Here is a 17510-nt window from a genome sequence, read left to right as displayed (position 1 = left end):
TATTACATAGTGACAACCAACCCACAAAGTCATTCATACTACAAAGTTCAGCTAGTCGTTCTGGAAAAAAATGGTCTTCATTGCTAGACGAGCATGGCATGATGCACCTGAACGGGCTTTGTCCTGGCGACGCGCCTATGGCCTTTACTCGTGTTAGCGGCATATCAGCCTCTACACTAGATTATATATTTGTTAATGCATATGGGCTGCACTTGATAAGAGATATGGCCATAATTCCTCGGGCTGAAAGCGACCACTTCTCCTCATGTTATCACATATTACTAGAATACAAAAACTACTAATGGGGACATTGCCATCAACTCACAAGGAAATAGAATTTGATGGAACGAATCCAAGCTAGAACGTGCGGCTATCGTATCTTGTGGACTATTACCCCGATGTATAGTTTGGTTCGATTCGGCATCAAGTAACCAACTGCAGGCCATTGTCCCTGTCTTTAGTAAATTGGTCCTTCAAATAAAAGAATCTACAGTAGTACACCACACCCATAAAAGTGTTGTAGAACATACTAATAAAAGTATAGACAAGCGGCTGAATTATGACCCGGTTATTGCAACAACCAAACGTCAGTTAAGAACATCAATAGGTACTGTACTATACCACCATATCAGTCCCCTACCACCGGGTGAAGTAAGTTTGCATATTAGAACCGCTAAGCAGCAATATATGGCTCACTGAATATTGCAACACCTGTAACTTGGATAAATGGAGAGGGATCACCCAGTTGGCACTACAAAAGCATAAGATAAGTTTTTGGTCGGTCCTGCGGGGCTATGCACCTCGAGGACTCAATGCGAACGGTGTGACTGAACCGGATTGGAAAAGTATACTGCAAGCATGCTAGGCCAGAAAGAAAATGTAGACCCTGACACTATCCCAAATATCATTTAGAATTGCCAACTAACCATCACTGACATCAGTGTCATCATCGACCGTCTTAACTCTTCAGGCGCAGCTTGGTCAGATGGCATTTGTAATGCCCTTGTAAAAGCTGCTCCTTGATTGTGGGCACATAGCATGCATCTATTATGTTCCCACATTGGCAAAACAGGCATTCTATCTAAATCTTGGTGTGAAAGCCATATTTTACCGGTCCACAAGAAAGGCTTCAGTAACCTCGGGTTCAATTACAGACTGCTCGCCATGATAGATGTAACTTCCAAGATACTCGCAAAAGTGCTCCTAATTGAATTAAATGTTTGGATTGATGCTAATAACATACTGCCCCCAACCAGAAGGGTTTTTATAAAAAAAAAATCCAATGCAGCACATAACTTGTTCATACTTGTATCTTCGATTGAGTATGCCTGGGAGTGCAGGAAATCAGCGGTTTATGCTGCTTTTATGGATTTTTCTGCAGCTTTTGATTCAGTAGACTCTGGAAGAAATTGATAAAATGGAATATTCCACCCGGGTTACAGAAAATGCTGATGCTACTTTATACAGATACCTCAGTTAAGATTAGGCTACACGAAGACGGTAACCTATCTGCCCCTATTCCAACACATCAAGGCGTGACACAGGGGTGTATTGTCGCGGCTACACTTTTTAATCTCTACCTCTCTGATCTTGGTTTAGTGTTTACCGATTCGATAATATGCCCAGTAAAGCTAGGACAGCACTTTACCAGTTGGTTGGTCTATGCCGACGACCTGGTTTTCATAGATCACACCCCTAGAGGTTTACAAAGTCTGACTGCAGCATTAGGTATTTATGGAAACAAATGGACTATCAACATCGATAAAAGTAAAATAATCACATTTGCTCCATCAGCCCAGAAAAGTCGAAGTCGAATGTGCCGCCGCCACATGGGTAAGTCATACCTGCCCTATTCCGCCCCTTGAACTGTTAAAATTGTGCCCACACTGCTAAAGATCACTGCGTTCACCTTCCCACTTAATGCATTAACGCATGGTATAACGCATTGATTTCACTGTCTAAGACTGCAGAGTGCTCAAATCACACGTCTGGATCTCTGAGGCACCATAACCTACTCTAACACTTGGCCATTGTACATGATGCATTTACCTTGGATCACAACCCTCTAATTATTATTATTGCTACTGCCTATCTGAACTTCACGAAACTACTGCCATTCTCCCGTCTGTGATTGCAACGCATCTGGTGCCTGCACAGTGCTTTTCATGACCGACCTCTCTTACGAGGTGATAAACATGCCACTGTACTCTATATGCTGTATCCACTGAATCACTGTTTAACTGTTAACTATGGACCTCCACACTGATGAATCTAACAAGTGCCCCTACTATTGCGGTATGATTAACCCTCACAGGTGACCACAGCATTTAGCTGAACCATCACTGCTTTACTAATCACATGCACTCATAGCCTCACTGTGTCTGCCATACTTAGACGTACCTTCATTGTTTTAAATAATCACATGCACCTCAATATACTACTGTTACTAGGCTACACTGACTAGTCTAGAAGTGCCCTGTGCCTACAATTGCATGTAGCCTATCTGTGCTTTTACATTGACCAGCCAAGAAGTGCCCTGTGCCTACAATTGCATGTAGCCTATCTGTGCTTTTACATTGACCAGCCAAGAAGTGCCCTGTGCCTACAATTGCATTTAGCCTATGTGTGTCTTGCATTGACTAGCCTAGATACGATCTAACCATAAGTAGCATCTGATAGGTACAGCACAAAGTCCTGCCCCCCTTCATCTACACTAAATTAATTACTGAGATGTTAGTAAAACCCCAGCATAGTGCTACAATGACTTCTGCCTACTTGACTAAACCAGCCCTGACAACACTATTTACCTGTGCTATTATAACCATTATGGCCACTGCCACTATAACAAACCCCCTAAGGATAGAAACCTGAGACTTAGGTCTAGACTGTCACCCATCTATGAACCTTATAGAAACTCCCATAACAACGCCAATAATCGAACTATTACCAGGTCTAAGAACCCCCCTCCACACCACCACAAACTACCAATACCAATGACCAAACTCCCCCCAAAAATCGAACCTCCCACGATATCCTATATCACAAAACTTCACCAGTTGCCAACTCTGACAATACCCAAATGCTAACAGGGTCCCTTATAAACTCTAGATCAGTGGTAGCCCATGCTACTGAAATTACAGATATCTTAAACAATGATAATCTCGATCTACTGGCCATATCTGAGACCTGGCTACATGAGGCCGCAGGACCAACTCTCATGTTAGCAGTACCTGATAACTACCAAATCATTAGAGTGGACCGGCCTAATGCCAGAGGTGGTGGCCTAGCCATCATTTTCAAAAGAATCCACCCTATCAGACTTGCCACCTCAGCTCCCTTCACATCCTGTGAAGTACTCACCGCTAAATTGCCCCTCTCCAACAACCGTACTCCAACTATCCACTTGATATATAGACCCCCTGGGCCTCTAGGCCCCTTCGAAGATGGCCTAACTAGTATTCTAGCTGACAATACCAAAGATCAGTTTCAAACACTACTGCTGGGAGGTTTCAATCTAGGCTTTAATGATACTGACAACAAACATGCTGAATCCATTGCAACTTTACTAAATGACCACGGCCTTACGCAAAAAGTCCTCTCACCAACGCATATCAAAGGAAGGACCCTTGACTGGGTATCGGACCTAAACTGCAACATCAATATCACTGATATTGTCCCACAATCTTGGACAGATAATCACTTAATACATTTCTCTGCCACTTTAGACCTCCTCAGCCCCAAACCTAATAACATGGCACTGCCTCTCCCTACCAGAAGTAAGAAGGATATTACTGCTGAAAAACTTATCCCTCTTCTCCTCCCTGCCATCTCTGGAATGGAAAATAACAACCCTGACGCATTGGTAAATACCTTCAACAATGCTATGACTAAGGCACTGGACATTATTGCTCCTGTTAAACTGCGCAAAGCTAGGCAAGTAGCGCACCTGAATGCCTGGTTCACCCCCCAACTTAAATCCCTAAGATTACAAAAAAGGAAACTCCAGTCTATTTGACGCCACTCCCCTTCTGAAAATAACAAAAATAAACTAACAGAATTTGCAAAAATGTACAAAAAAGAAATAACCAAAGCCAAAAAGAACACCTTCAATGACAGGATCGAGAACGCTAAATCCAACACTAAAGAATTATTCTCCATCCTCCGAGAACTAGAATCCCCAATACAACCCATACATAATGCCCCAAAGTATAAAGCAAGGTGTACTAACATACAAAATGCTCTATCGAATAAAATTGTGTCCCTACAATGTAAAATTGCAAAAAAAAAGAAAAAAAAAAGGCCTCACTACCACTCTCTGACCAACAAACTAGTCAATCCCCGGTGACTAGGATAACCACACCCTTTAGATTCAAAACCATTTCCATAGCTGAAACAGAAAAAATAATACTCTCCCTCAAACCTTCCAATTGTAAAGGCGATACATGCCCAGCACAGATAATAACGGATGCAGCTAGAGACCTAGCCCCTTTTATCTCGAAATTGATAAACTCTTCATTTAAAACCAATACAGTACAGGCCAACCTTAAAGAATCTTGGGTTCTACCACTACTTAAAAAAAAGACTCTGGACCCCACCATCCCTACCAATTACAGACCCATCACCACTGTGCCATTTCTTCTTAAAATTTTAGATAAAGCTGCCTACATACAAATTCAGGACTATCTGGAGGCCAACTACCTACTCGGCTCATGACAATTGGGCTTCTGCCCTCTCCATGGCACTGAAACAGCGCTGCTAGACCTTAAGACACAAATTGATGAACTAAAGGATAATGGAAAAATAGCTTTGCTACTCCTACTGGACCTGTCGGCAGTGTTCGACTTGGTGGACCATGCAGTGTTATGCAACCACCTCCAATCTGCCACCAACTTCACTAATGATGCAACAGCCTGGGTCCAATCCTTCTTAGCCAACAGGACCATGAAAGTCTTTTCTACTTCAGCCTCTGCTGACCCTATCAAAATAACCTCCGGGGTCCCACAAGGTTCCTGCATATCCCCCACTATGTATAATATCTTCACCAAGCCTCTGTTTGACAAGTTGGATAGACTGGGTGTCACCTACACTAACTATGCAGATGACACACAGATCCTCATACCCCTTTCGGGCAACTTTGAGGCGGACTCAGCCTTGAATGGCATCCCATGAAAAAATCGAGCAACTAATCTTAGGCTCTGAAGCTAATATCCAAAAACTCAGCCCAAACTACACATCCTTTAACATTGATAACAATCCCATCAAGGTGATGCCTGTAGTTAAAACCTTAGGATTCTACTTGGACTCCTCTCTCACTCTCAAAAAGCAAGTTAACTCCCTCATCGCCTCATCTACAAAGTACACTTGCAAACTCATCAGAGCCTCCAGACCATACCTTTCAAGAGCAAGCTGCACAACATTAGCCAATGCTCTTATTATGTCAAGATTAGATTACCGTAATGCCCTGTACTCAGGAGCCAATAAATATATTGCAGACAAAATCCAAAGACTGCAGAATAACGCCCTGAGGGCAGCATTGACCATCCCCTACAAAGAGCATATTACCGAATTCAGGAAAGAGGTAAACTGGTTGAAAATAACGGACAGAATTCTCCTCAAAACAGCTTCCCTCACCTCCAAATGCCTGAACAACCTAGCACCTCTATACCTAATGGATAAAATTACTAGGAGAACACCACCCACCCTATGAGATCCACCACCTCATTTATGTTGGAGATCCCTAGGCTCAAACGTTCGACAGCAGGAGGAACTAGTTTCCCTGTTAAAGCTGCACAATGTTGGGACAAATTACCAGTTGACCTCAGGCTAGAACAACCTTACCCTTAATTTAGACACAAAATACTCAACTGGCTAAACACCAATGACACCTAACTGACGAACCACACCCCTATCTCTCTAGCCCCTACACAACCTTGCTACCACCAACTACACTGTAGTCTGGTTAACAGCAGGTTGCCTGCTCTGTCATATCTGCATGCAATATGAATATACGATAATGTAGACATGTAAGGTTGTATATATGTAGGTGTGCATATACTGATATTCATGGCAATGCCTCCTTGATTTACCAAGACCATTGCTTTGTATTTAATGTATCCTGTACATGTATCTTGCTCCTATTGCAATCACTGCTCTTATGTATTGCTCCCTTTGCACTGTAACAAAGTTTTAAGACTTCTTGTTTCTGTTGCGCCCGTCTACCTAAGTGCTTGGTGCGCATTACCAAACAAATAAACAAACAAAAATAAACAAACAAACAGACTATGAAAGCCTACACATGTTAAGAATAAGCTATTTGAAAGCATATAACAATGGTATTAATTTAGAAGATCTATCTTTAATATGGCCCAGGTTTTTAAATGAATGTGATCATAACTTGATATTTTACCTTGTAAAATGTTATCGGAAATGTGCGGAAAGTAGCCTGCTGATTTTGTGGATGGTATTTTTACTCCGTATGTAATTTTTAATTACCATGTTAGTGTCAAGTTTTATTTAACTATGAAGGGTTTATTATATAGTTGTAATACTTGTAAGATCAATGAGTTTCTTTTTAATAAGATATGGAGAATAGATTAATTGCTCACCAAGTATTTTAACGTATATTAAGTATATAAAATTAAAAAAATAAATGTATTGTTTTCTTTTGTAGTGGTAGGGAAAGAACTGAAGTTAACATAGGATACTGGACAGAGAACCTTTGTTTTGTACAATATGCTGAAGAGCATCCTTTATTGTTCTCTTTTAGAGAATAGGATAGAGAATCTTAAACTCAGGGATAGCTCAGGGTTTGTGATTTACAATAGAGAAACACAGTCAGACAACATTGACACCTTGTCCAGCTCCCGATTTTGATCTACCACAGATGATAAACCTGATGTTGCCTGCAGTTACTACTGCCGATTGTCATTCTGTGATGAATAAACTGAAGCCTTATATGAAACCTGGCTTCAGTCCGATTGATGAGGACATTTAACATGACTTCCAGATTTTTAATCCACTAAAGTTGAAAGCCTGCAAACAACGTTTGAACCACAACTGACACAGGTACAATTTCTCACACAGTGATATTATCACAATGATATTAACACAGGGGGGCTTGCTTTTTTATTGTCTGGATATTTCATGGAGAGGACCACTTTAGTGTAGGCATACATTTAAGCTGTCCTCTCCATTCAATATCCGTGGGGTCACAGGTTTATGTAGATGCTTACACCTGAATTTTCTAACAATCATAACTGCAACCTTCCATGTCCATGAATAGCCAGAGGAATTTATCAAGATTCCTGTGGATTCCCGTCCTGCTTTTAGAAGATGCATCAAACATGTAGACTCCATAAGAATACAAAACATCTCTGTCCAAATCAAAATCAGAGGCAGGTGGTGATGTCTTTACAGGTTTGTCGGACCGAGTGGATGGGGTGTGTAAGGGTGCCGAAGTACGGGTTTGACACAGTGGTGGCATGTTTATTGGCAAAGACTTATTTATGTAAAAGCAAAAGAAAAGGAAAAATGTCTAGCTTATACTTTAACGATGGGTTTCTCTAATTTAACAAAAATACTAAGGACTAGTATGTCCAGTAACGTAAAATGTCCACCGTCCTGTGTCCGAACCTAGTTCGGTCCCTTACACTCTAGACTAACTAAGGAAATTCTGGGTGTCTTCTTGATCCAGAAGGATTCTTTCGTTTTGGATACAGATTTCAAATGTTCAATTCTTGTTAAAAAAAAAAAAATACACAAGTGGTTCTGTAACTTAAAAGTTCTTGATCTCAAATGCTCTTCAAAACCTATACAAAAAACACAGTTCCTAATTATCAGGGGCGACCCTTCCCCTATTCTTTACTCCAGTTCACAAACACAGTATCAAGTTTGGTACACAATCCTGCCAGACATTTCGCAACCATGGGGGAGTTTCTTCCCTGGTTCTTTCTCCATCTCACAAATGTAGCGTGAAGTCCGGTTCACTATCCTGCCAGACCAGACTGCAGATCTCACAATTCCAGAAAATATCTCTTCTTTTGGCAATGGGTCTTCGACTCCTTGTTTTGGCTTCTTGAACCTCTCTTTCTCTTTTACGTGGGTCCCAGACACCTCTGGCTGTCACAGGATCTCCCCAATTAGTTATGTAGCTTGTTTCTCTTTTGTGTGGGTTCAAGACCCCTTTATCTTATCTAGGGACTTCCCCAACTTGCTCTGGGCCCCAGGCCCTTAACTGTCTACTTCTTTAAACTTGTATGGGTCCTTGACGCCTGTGTGTTCTTTTTGCAGGGTTCACCGCCTTCGTATGGGTCCCAGATTCTGCTCTGCTGTTCTGGCGGTGCTTCTCTGACTTCATATGCATCCCAGATCCTGGTGTTCTGCTTTTACGGGCCCTTTGCCCCTGCTACACTCAATGTCCTCTTGAACAGACCTGGTGTACTCTCCTGTCAGGTACTGTTTCACATAGGATATATTGAACAGTTTGTTTCAGTTTGTACAGTTCTTTCGCTTTGCCTTTCTGCTCATCAGGATATTGGTACGTGTCTATTTAATCTTTTTTTTCCATCCGTCTCCCACCAGTCAGCCGGACCCTTTTCCTACCTTCGGGAAATCTTGTGGTGTCCGGTCTGTACTGGGAGTAGAGCAGGGCTTCTGTTCTGCTTCCACATTCGGCGTCCTGCCCTCGGCGGCTCCGCAGAGGTAGGTTAACCCTCGCGTCCACGGCTGTGCACCTTCTCCTTGCTTTGGCCTCAGCAGTCAGGTTTCCTCATTCCCAGTCACCAGACAGGTCCCCGCTCCAGGGATATAATGGAGACACTTGTCCCTCCTCGACAGCGCCTCGTTTTCTTCGACAAGATACACGGTCCTCCTTGCTTTCTATTGCCAGGGCTGCCTCTAATAGACTGTACCACGTATGTCGTTAGACAGTGGGCTTTTGCCTCCTTGCCTAATGTTCCTTGTTAATGATTGTATGCACTCCACCTAGGTAAGCCTCACTCCTCCTTCCCTTGTTAGTGATTGTATGCACTTTCCCCATAGGTAAGCCTCAATCCTCCCTCGTGCCTGCATGATCTGAATAAATGAAGTCCCCTACTCTACAGCAAGCAACACAGTCATATGGGGCCCACAGAGAATGAGTGGTGTATTAGGGGACAGAAATGAAGGGGTGAATACCACGCTCGCCCAAGGTCATCGTCACAAGTCCTGTGGAGGGGCTTCCCTCCCCATGCCATCCACCCACTGAGTACCAGCCCCAGGGGCCATTCGGATAGCAACCTCGCCTTCTTGACCTCATAGGCAGGGGCTCCCCTACATGGGAGTAGTGACAATACCCTGGGATTCATCATAGGTGGCAGAATAGTAGTTCCAATTTGTGCCCCACACTCCATGATACAAACACTTGAAAATCACATGTGTACAAAAAAGCTTAACATCTTTTATGGCTGTATTTTATGCCCTGTGCCTATTTTCTGCATGCCCAAAATTGACCCTTAAGAGTACTTACAGAACTAATGAAAGCCAGTCCATTTGGAAGAATGTCAATATCTTCAGAGCCAGCCTCTAACAAAAAAGAGATAAGAAAAAGAGAATTCAGTATAGTCTTAAAACTATGATGAAGCTTCACAGACACAAGCATTTGCTAATTGAAATAGCATCAGCAACACAGCTGGAATGTAGTTTGACAATGATAGCTTGCAGTTGGTTACACATTCAAATTAGCCAGGATGCCCCAAAGTATTAATTTACCCTTAAACTGTCCCAAATAGTGATAGGCAATGTCTAAAGGGCTGGCTGGGTGGGCCAGTGTGGTACAATTTTCTGGGCCAATGTGGTGAAGTTCAAGAACACTGCTTCGGTTGTTAATGAATGTTATGGCCGAATGTGTGGTAAATATAAAAAGAAAAAAAAAGTTTTTTTTCTTCACATTTCCTCAAACAAATGGAGACCTACGGTTTCCTTCAAGCCCCCCCCCCTCAGTTGACCACTGCACTCACCCCCTTGCTTGCCCGTCCACTACCTTTCCCTTCCATCTTCCCCAGCTTTTTCACCTCAACTGCTTGCCTGGTTGTGGATTCTTCCGACATCCCCACTCATTGCCATCCTGTTCCTAGTCTCCATTTGTCCTCCAAGCACCATGCATTCAGAATCCTACCTCTAATTTTTCTCTCCTCCAATGTGCTCTACACCTTACACACTCATCCCACAGTGAATCAGTATTAGTATCCCTTGACCACCAATATATGCCATTTGCCCCAGGGTACTATTAGCTATAAACCCCTAAGCAGAGGGCTTTACTGCTTGATAAATGTGATGGCGATTGTTTCAATTCCCTTTCTTCGCTTGTGCCTGCATCTTGCTCCTTGGGCTGTTAGCAGCCGGTAATGCCCTTCACGTCCCTGAGTTTGTGTAAATGTAAACTTACACCAATTACAGATTTCAAAAACACAGTGGGCTTGTAAGAGATGCCTCAAACATATGCTTGTTTCTTTGGATTTCACCCCATAACATTTCTGCAAATGGTTTGTGACAAGCCCAGTACTCTGATGTTGTCAAGAGGGTATGAGTTGGATCCCTTCTTAGCTGGGGATGGGAGGCCTACCAGGGTAATCCAGTCCCAGTTGTACCCCTCTAGGGGTGGTTGTAGTTGAGCAGTTCCCAATGCCCCCGCCCCTTTTGTGCCAGCATGCCTTTTTTGTAGGGAACTCATAGTGGCAACAGAAAAGACAGACACAAGGGATCACAGTTCAAGGGTGTTTATTGAACTTTATAATGGGTGAGTTAAACGCCTAATCTAAACCTAAATCAAAAATGGGAGCAAGCTACTACCAAATCATAATCATAATAAGGCAGTCCTAGTGGCATCTTGTCAAATAAAAAAAGGGTCCTATACTAAAAAGAACTATTGCCAAGCCCTACTGCTAAATTACAAAGAGTGAGATAATGATCACCAGAAAAGAATTCACCAAATGAAGTCAGAATGGTATAGCTGGGTCTCTGTTCCCCATTTTTTAAGCACGGGACAAGGCACAGCACACCCCTTTGGTGTCCTCATCAGCACGAGGTTCACAGTTCCAGTTTAATGATATCAAAACCATCCTGCTAAGTCTCTTTCCTGACAAAGTCTCTTGCCTTGGAAGGCCTACTGATTCACAACCACAAACAAAGAAAAGTTCCTTCGGTGGTTTTGCACCCGAGCGATTGCTGTTCGGCCCTAGGATCTCCCTCCACTGGGCTTGGATCCTCCTTTAAACTTGGCCCTCCCTCCGTCGGGTTCGCTACAGCCTTTCAAATTCTATAGTCTTAAATGATCAATTTCTGCTTGTGGACAACCCTCGGTCGGATTCGCGCTTGTCCGATACAGAGTTCAACTTGCTTTATCACAGTACATGATTCACTCTCAATTGCTCTCCCCTTGGCATCCCTCCATCGGGTTCATATAGCCGATTTAACATACTGTTCACAGTTTGCTCCATTTTATCTCACCCTGTCAACTTGGGCCTCCCTCCATCGGGTTCACTATGATCTTTCTCTAACACAGTTTAAGAGATGCTCATTTTCATCAGCAAGCAGTATTCCCTTCCTCTAGTTGTCCTCTGGCAATGGGTCAGAGACTTTCGATTGTACAAGAAATTCAACGAGAACCTTGTAGGACCACTCTGATGCCTCTCACCACCCCTTCCTAGGGTCTTCTGGTTCTTGTAGTTTCAAAACAGGGCTCGGTCAGATTCTTTCGAATGAGCGCCCACATGGTGCCGGACCCCTCTGAACCTGGACCTCAACTGGGCTTTCTTTTAAGTTCAAACACATACACAAGTTCTTTCTATTACAAATACCTTGCATTCAAAATGTTGCTACTTGCAACCGTGGCCTCAACACAGTTTGGTTTTCTATCAGCGTCCTCCGACTCACCGGCTGTGCTGAACTCGTTGGGTTCTTTGATCTCTGGAGTCAAGGATAGTACCATGGTAGCCAGCTTGCCTATCTGCCTGCATTATCAATGCGGGAGGCCCCTGTGCACTGTTGACATCTGCTGCTCCGCATGCCAGCAGTAACTGCCGGTTTTACGATTTCCCTTTCGGAGGCTTCGCGGGTTTGAGTCGCAAAGGGCAAGGGTAATACCTCCTTTGTCGTCCTTCCAGGTTTCACTGTCTTTCTACTCCGTTTGAACTGCCGGTTTGGTTTTGCTGTCTCCTCGTGCGTTCAGCCTTGCTAGAAGTGTCCGTTCATGCTCCGCCTTTTATACCTGTGTGGAAGGTAAAGGGCCATCAGCTGTGCGTGGTTACTGTCAATTTCCTGAATCGGGACTTGTCAGGTAAATGGCCCTTCTGTTAGTCCATTGCCTGTTACCGTGTGGGAAAGTGGGTGGGGGGGATAGAGCTTCTAAATATCCAACAGGTTAGGATGGGGAAAAGGTGTTACATGGAAGGGGATACCACGTCTCAACCATGCTGTCCCACTTACACTCCCCGAAGACCTCTCTCTCAGGTGATCCTCCCCCACTGGTCCAGCCCCAGGAACTGGATCCAATAGCGATGGCTGTGTCCTGGCCACCTGTATGACAGATCCCCGGGGATTAGCAAGTGAGACACCTTAGAGTTTCTCACATTCTGCAGTCCAAATCGAACTCAGACCATGCCTCCATGACAAAATGCTTGCCAGTCCTTCTCTTTCTTGTAGAGCTAGGCCATCTGTCCGGCAAACCATCAGAGACATCACCAATGGAATCTGGAGCCACCAGCCCTAATCATGAAAACCAGTCAAGCATTTAAACCCATTAGAGCGACAGAAAGATCAACCCAGAACTGCAAAGGAAGCTGCCGAACAGATGCGCCGCCGGCCCCTGGTGTGTGGGAGAGGTAGGTAGCCACAGCAAAGAGCTGCACTCTTAAGCGTCAGACTCAGGAGCTGCGCGGTCCAACCAGGAGGCTCCAGCCAGCCCACGCAATAACAGACAGTTCCCCAAGACAGCCAGGTAATCAAGGGAGAACGACCCAAATCCCCTATGAACTTTACCTGGGAAACTGGGACATGAACTCAAACATGCCCTTTCCAGGCTGGCATTGTGTTGGTTCCGCAATGAAGAAGTGGGCAGGGTTTAGTGATGATGTCCGCGTTCACACGATTTTGGGTGGGGAAGACCAGGCCAGATCGCTAAGATCAACAAAAAGGATGGGCTATAAAGTGGGAGCAGAGGAAGCATGAAGTGTAAGTTATTTGCTGAGACCAGACGCGCTGGACAACCAAAAGACCAGCAGAATGGAGGAAGGAGCAGCAGAGTGTGGAGGCAACTTTTGAGCAAGTATTTATTATGGAGTGACATGGTACTACAATGTGAGTTATGTGTTTGTTTGGCAATTGTACATAGAATAGTTAAAGTTTAGGAAAGACTGTGAAGCTTCTGGTACTGAGTGAAAGGAAGGTGTTTGAGCATTAGTGTGGAGGAGGGAGCAGTCAGAGTAGTAGTTCAGAGTAGGGAGTAGTAGTGTTGGGAAGAGGGCAGCCGCCTCCGCACTTTAAAGTAAGGCGAGAGGCATTTGAGGCACTGTGATGATCCAGGGAGTAGGGGTTGGGGTAAGTGAGAGGGACGCCTTCCCGTCCAGCAGGACCCCATGTTAGTATTAGTAATTATAGTTTAACTACATGATGTGTCCCAAAGAGAAGGAATCATTGCCATTTTGCGTAGATATTGGTAATCCTAGTTAGAAGGGAAGGCTTGCGCAGTAAATGCGGCATTACACGCAATAGGCCCAAATCCACAACGTCACAGAAATCTCCAGTCATGCAGAGCTTGGGGACAGTTCGCACCCCCACCCGCCACACTGTTTATTCATTGTTCTTGAAAGTGTTGCAGGGAAGTGTTTTTCACCCAAGAGGAATGTGCCCTACAAGGCGGCGACCAGAGACCAGCACCTAGTGTGCATGTTATCTCACATTGGCCAAAGCATGACCCGCCTGGGTGACCATAGCCCATATAACTGACTAAACCCTAAGATCCCCGATTTTCATGATTTTAGGTACCCTTTTACCACCCACCCCAAAGTAATAAGTCCTGAAATGTTCAAAGAGGATGGACTGGGCATATCATTGAAGCGACAATTGGGTGATTTGTATTGCAAGATGTCTTGAGGGATACATTATAGTTCAAAACGAGGATGGAGACCTTGGAGACGGATGGCACGGGGGAGTGAGTGAAACTTGTGTGAAGGTTAGAAAGCCCCAGAACCTCCTGTGTGTCCATCGTGAGGCCTGCCAAGTTCACAGTATGAGTGATAAAAAAAGCTGTATGATAGGAGTATAATGAATTTATTTTCTGACCTTCAACGTGAGAAGATGAACCCATGTGATGGAAGATGGACGGTCTGGGCTGGGAACAGTAAACTGAAATCTTTTATGGATAAAGGTGGTACCTGATTAGGGTCCATCCAATCAGCCGCACAGGTTTTTACTGTATGTATTGCATTATCTATGACTATGTTTTCAGTAATAAGATGCTGCTTGTACTACTTTTTGGTAAACTGTTCTCAGCAGCATAGTTATTTGCTGTTGCTCTCAACTGGGTGTGAGATTAAACTTGTTATTCTTACAAGATCAATTGGGGCTTTTCTTCCCTAGTGGGTTATATTCTCTCTGGTGTGAGCGTTCAGGGGCATGCCTTCAATTGGTGGCCCCAATGTGATCCCAGCGCCTCCCTGTACCTGCAGAGGCTTCCAGGCCTCTTCTCCAGAAGGAGCTGCACCCACCTACAGTGACAGGCTCCGAAAAAACATGTTTCAAGTGGTTTTGCAGGAGCCATTTTAAGAAAAGTCCTCTGCTCTTTAAAGCGGGGAGCGGCTCCGAGGAGAGTGCAGGCCGGTGTTGGAACCCTGTGACGGAGGAGTTCGGATGAACATGCACATGTGAGTAGACTCTTGTAAGAGATAACAAGTAGGGGACAGATGCATGGGGAAATGTGAAAGGTGTGAGTATGTGGAGAGCGAGGTCATCGACATGACATGGATGAAGTCAGGGTTATTTATTGTTAAGATTTGTATTATGAATGGAGTGTTTCTATAAAGTAGTAAATGGTAAGGCATTACAAGGTAAGGCAAAGGTAAGGCAGGGAGGCCCTCCTCGGAAGGGGAGGGAAGGTGGTATCACAGAATAATCCATTATTTAAAGGAGGAATAGAAAAATAAGATTAGGGGTCTCGTACAAGTAGTAGGTGTTACGCTCACCTGGTATCCACAGGGACGCCACCCAGTTGGGTTACTCGTTGGTATGCTTCTCAGCTTTGCCCTGATGTAGTCTGCAGGGAAGGTTCTGCCTTGTGGTAGAATTAGGCGTGCTCTCCGTCCTGCCTTCTTTGCAGGGGCACGTTGTCTTTCATGGGCGAGTGCGGTCCAGTTACTTCACTGACGCCGGCCCGTTTGAGATTGTTCAGGTAGGTCTTATTGCTGTTCTTTAGTTTTGTTGCTAACCTGCATGCCTTTCTTTGTTTAAAATGTCTCTTTTTTCAGCTTCAGCGCGGCAAACTGGCTTAGTTGAGCCCCGCTGGTAAATGATGGCGCATTAAGAGAGGTATGATGCGGTAAGTAAGCGCTATGCGCAGCGCTGCTAAGTCTTGCCTTTTCTAACCTGTGTTTTCCGTCCTTGTAGGTCGCAGTGTTCTTCAGCGTGAGTGGAATGTCCGGAGTGGTGCCAGCCGAGAGGCGACCAGCCAGGTAAGCCATTTGAGCAGATCGTAATTTGTAAATGTCTCTACAGCTTTCTTTAATGTTGCCTCTATCTTCCTCTTTCAGGTCGTTCTGTCCGGAAGGCGTGCAGATTCGAGGAAGCTGTTCTCAGTAGCTGCGAGTGTTTAAAGATGAAGACTGCAGGTAAGATGCGGCTGCTAATGATGTTCCTTGTGTCTCCTTGCAGGTTCTGCTTCTCCGAGGTTCGAGGGAATAGCTGGACACGGTGAGCATCACGTTGCAAGCTGCAAGGTAACACGAAGCATGTTCTGCAGTCAGGGTGTGGTTTATATAGCCCAGGTAAAGTAGTACCAGAGAAAGTAGTTCCAGGCCTGCCACACACAAAACACTAGACCACATAGCTTGGTTCTTAGGAACCAAGCTATCTGGATGCCTCCATGTTGGCTGACAACACAATAAAGTAGTTCCCAAGCACATTGTTGTTCATGGTGTATAAGCCTGGCGCCATAGGCGCCAGGACTGGCCCCATGAGGGCTTTTGAAGAGGATGCCAGGCTCTAGAGGTCCGAGTCTTGACTCCACCTGGCCAATGGGTTTGCCAGAGGGGGTTTTGGGCGAGGGTCGTGACAGTAGGTTTGGACAAACAGTGGGTGCTAGTTTAGCGCATTGTTTTAATTTATTGGGTTTGTGCTTTTTGGGTAAGAAACAGACCCCAGAAGGGGAGGCAATTGTGTGCATCGCGGTGTGGTGTGGTGTTGGATGTTCTTGTGGAGTGGTGTGCACGCGCATAGAAGGGTGATAAGAGAAGGATAGGGGTTGATTCTTTTGGTTTTTGTTGTTACAAGCAAACAGAGCAGCGCCTTAGAGGGGCTTTTTTTGAGGGGACAGTAAGAGCTAGACGTCACTAGCATGGGGGGAGGGACATCAATAGAGCACCTGTATAAAACCCTGCCACTGTATCGTGACAGGGCCGAGACATATTATAAGCAGTGGATCGCAGAGATAGGAGGAGGGGGGATGCCCTCCTCCTGGGGCTCAAACAACTTTAGCATTTTGGAACACAGGTCCACATTTCCAGTTGCAAAATATAAGGGGAAGCAACTACAGAAGCGAAATGGGATTCTCGATATTTGGTGTATGTTTGAAGATGCAAAAGATCAAAAGGAATGGAGTGGAGGAGCAGAGACAGAAAGATGGGAAGTGCAAAAAGGGAGGAGAAGGAGAAGGCGGGGCGCCAGTGGAGGTTAGGGGATTATATCCCCTGACAACATACCCAGCAGAAGGATACACTAATCGAAGATAAGAATCTGGTGCAATGGGGACCATTTCTGCTGTGGTAGGGTCTCCTGCAGCATCAGTAACACCACAGGCTACTTCTCCCCCACCTCTGTATACCTATCCCCCGGAAGTACCGGCATCGGCAGGTTATAGGTCGAGGGAGTTCGAGGTTCGGTTGACAAGATTACTGTAACAGAACTGAAAAGGATACAGACATCCCTAGGAACAGTGAGGGATATAAGTCCATTGAGAGATGGGTCGGGAGAGTGGAAGTCAGGGAAAGTACTCCTTAAAATGGATACTAAAGGCATAAGAGGTGTAGGTGTTGAGAAAGAAAAGTGCCTGGGTAGGTGGTTTATCCTCGGAGAGGAGAAAACGGTGTTGGGAGAGAATGTGGAGGAATGAGATCATGATAAGTTTACTGAGGATCACCCCCTAAGTAGAAGGTCTATGGGCAGGGGGCTGAGAAACGGGGCTGGCCGGATAGCATTAGTAAAGAGAAGGAGGTGTGAAGGAGGGTGTGGGGAGTGGAGAAAAGATGCAGATGCCCCTCAGACAT

The 17510-nt window shown here is 44.8% G+C and overlaps 1 protein-coding gene across 2 annotated transcripts in view; it reads right to left on the bottom strand.

Annotated features, from left to right (window-relative positions):
- Window positions 1-17510, bottom strand: part of LOC138570023 (serum paraoxonase/arylesterase 2-like) — a 748122-nt gene that overhangs the window by 399834 nt on the left and 330778 nt on the right. For both annotated transcript variants that reach the window (XM_069648556.1, XM_069648555.1), the window contains one exon: window positions 9506-9561. In XM_069648556.1, coding sequence (XP_069504657.1) covers window positions 9506-9561 — 56 coding nt within the window. The remainder of the gene's footprint in view (window positions 1-9505; window positions 9562-17510) is intronic.

The sequence above is a fragment of the Ambystoma mexicanum genome, chromosome 2q (genome assembly GCF_040938575.1).
Source record: "Ambystoma mexicanum isolate Mex_15411 chromosome 2q, UKY_AmexF1_1, whole genome shotgun sequence".
Classification (NCBI taxonomy): Eukaryota; Metazoa; Chordata; class Amphibia; order Caudata; family Ambystomatidae; genus Ambystoma; species Ambystoma mexicanum.
This window is presented reverse-complemented; position numbering and strand designations above follow the sequence as displayed.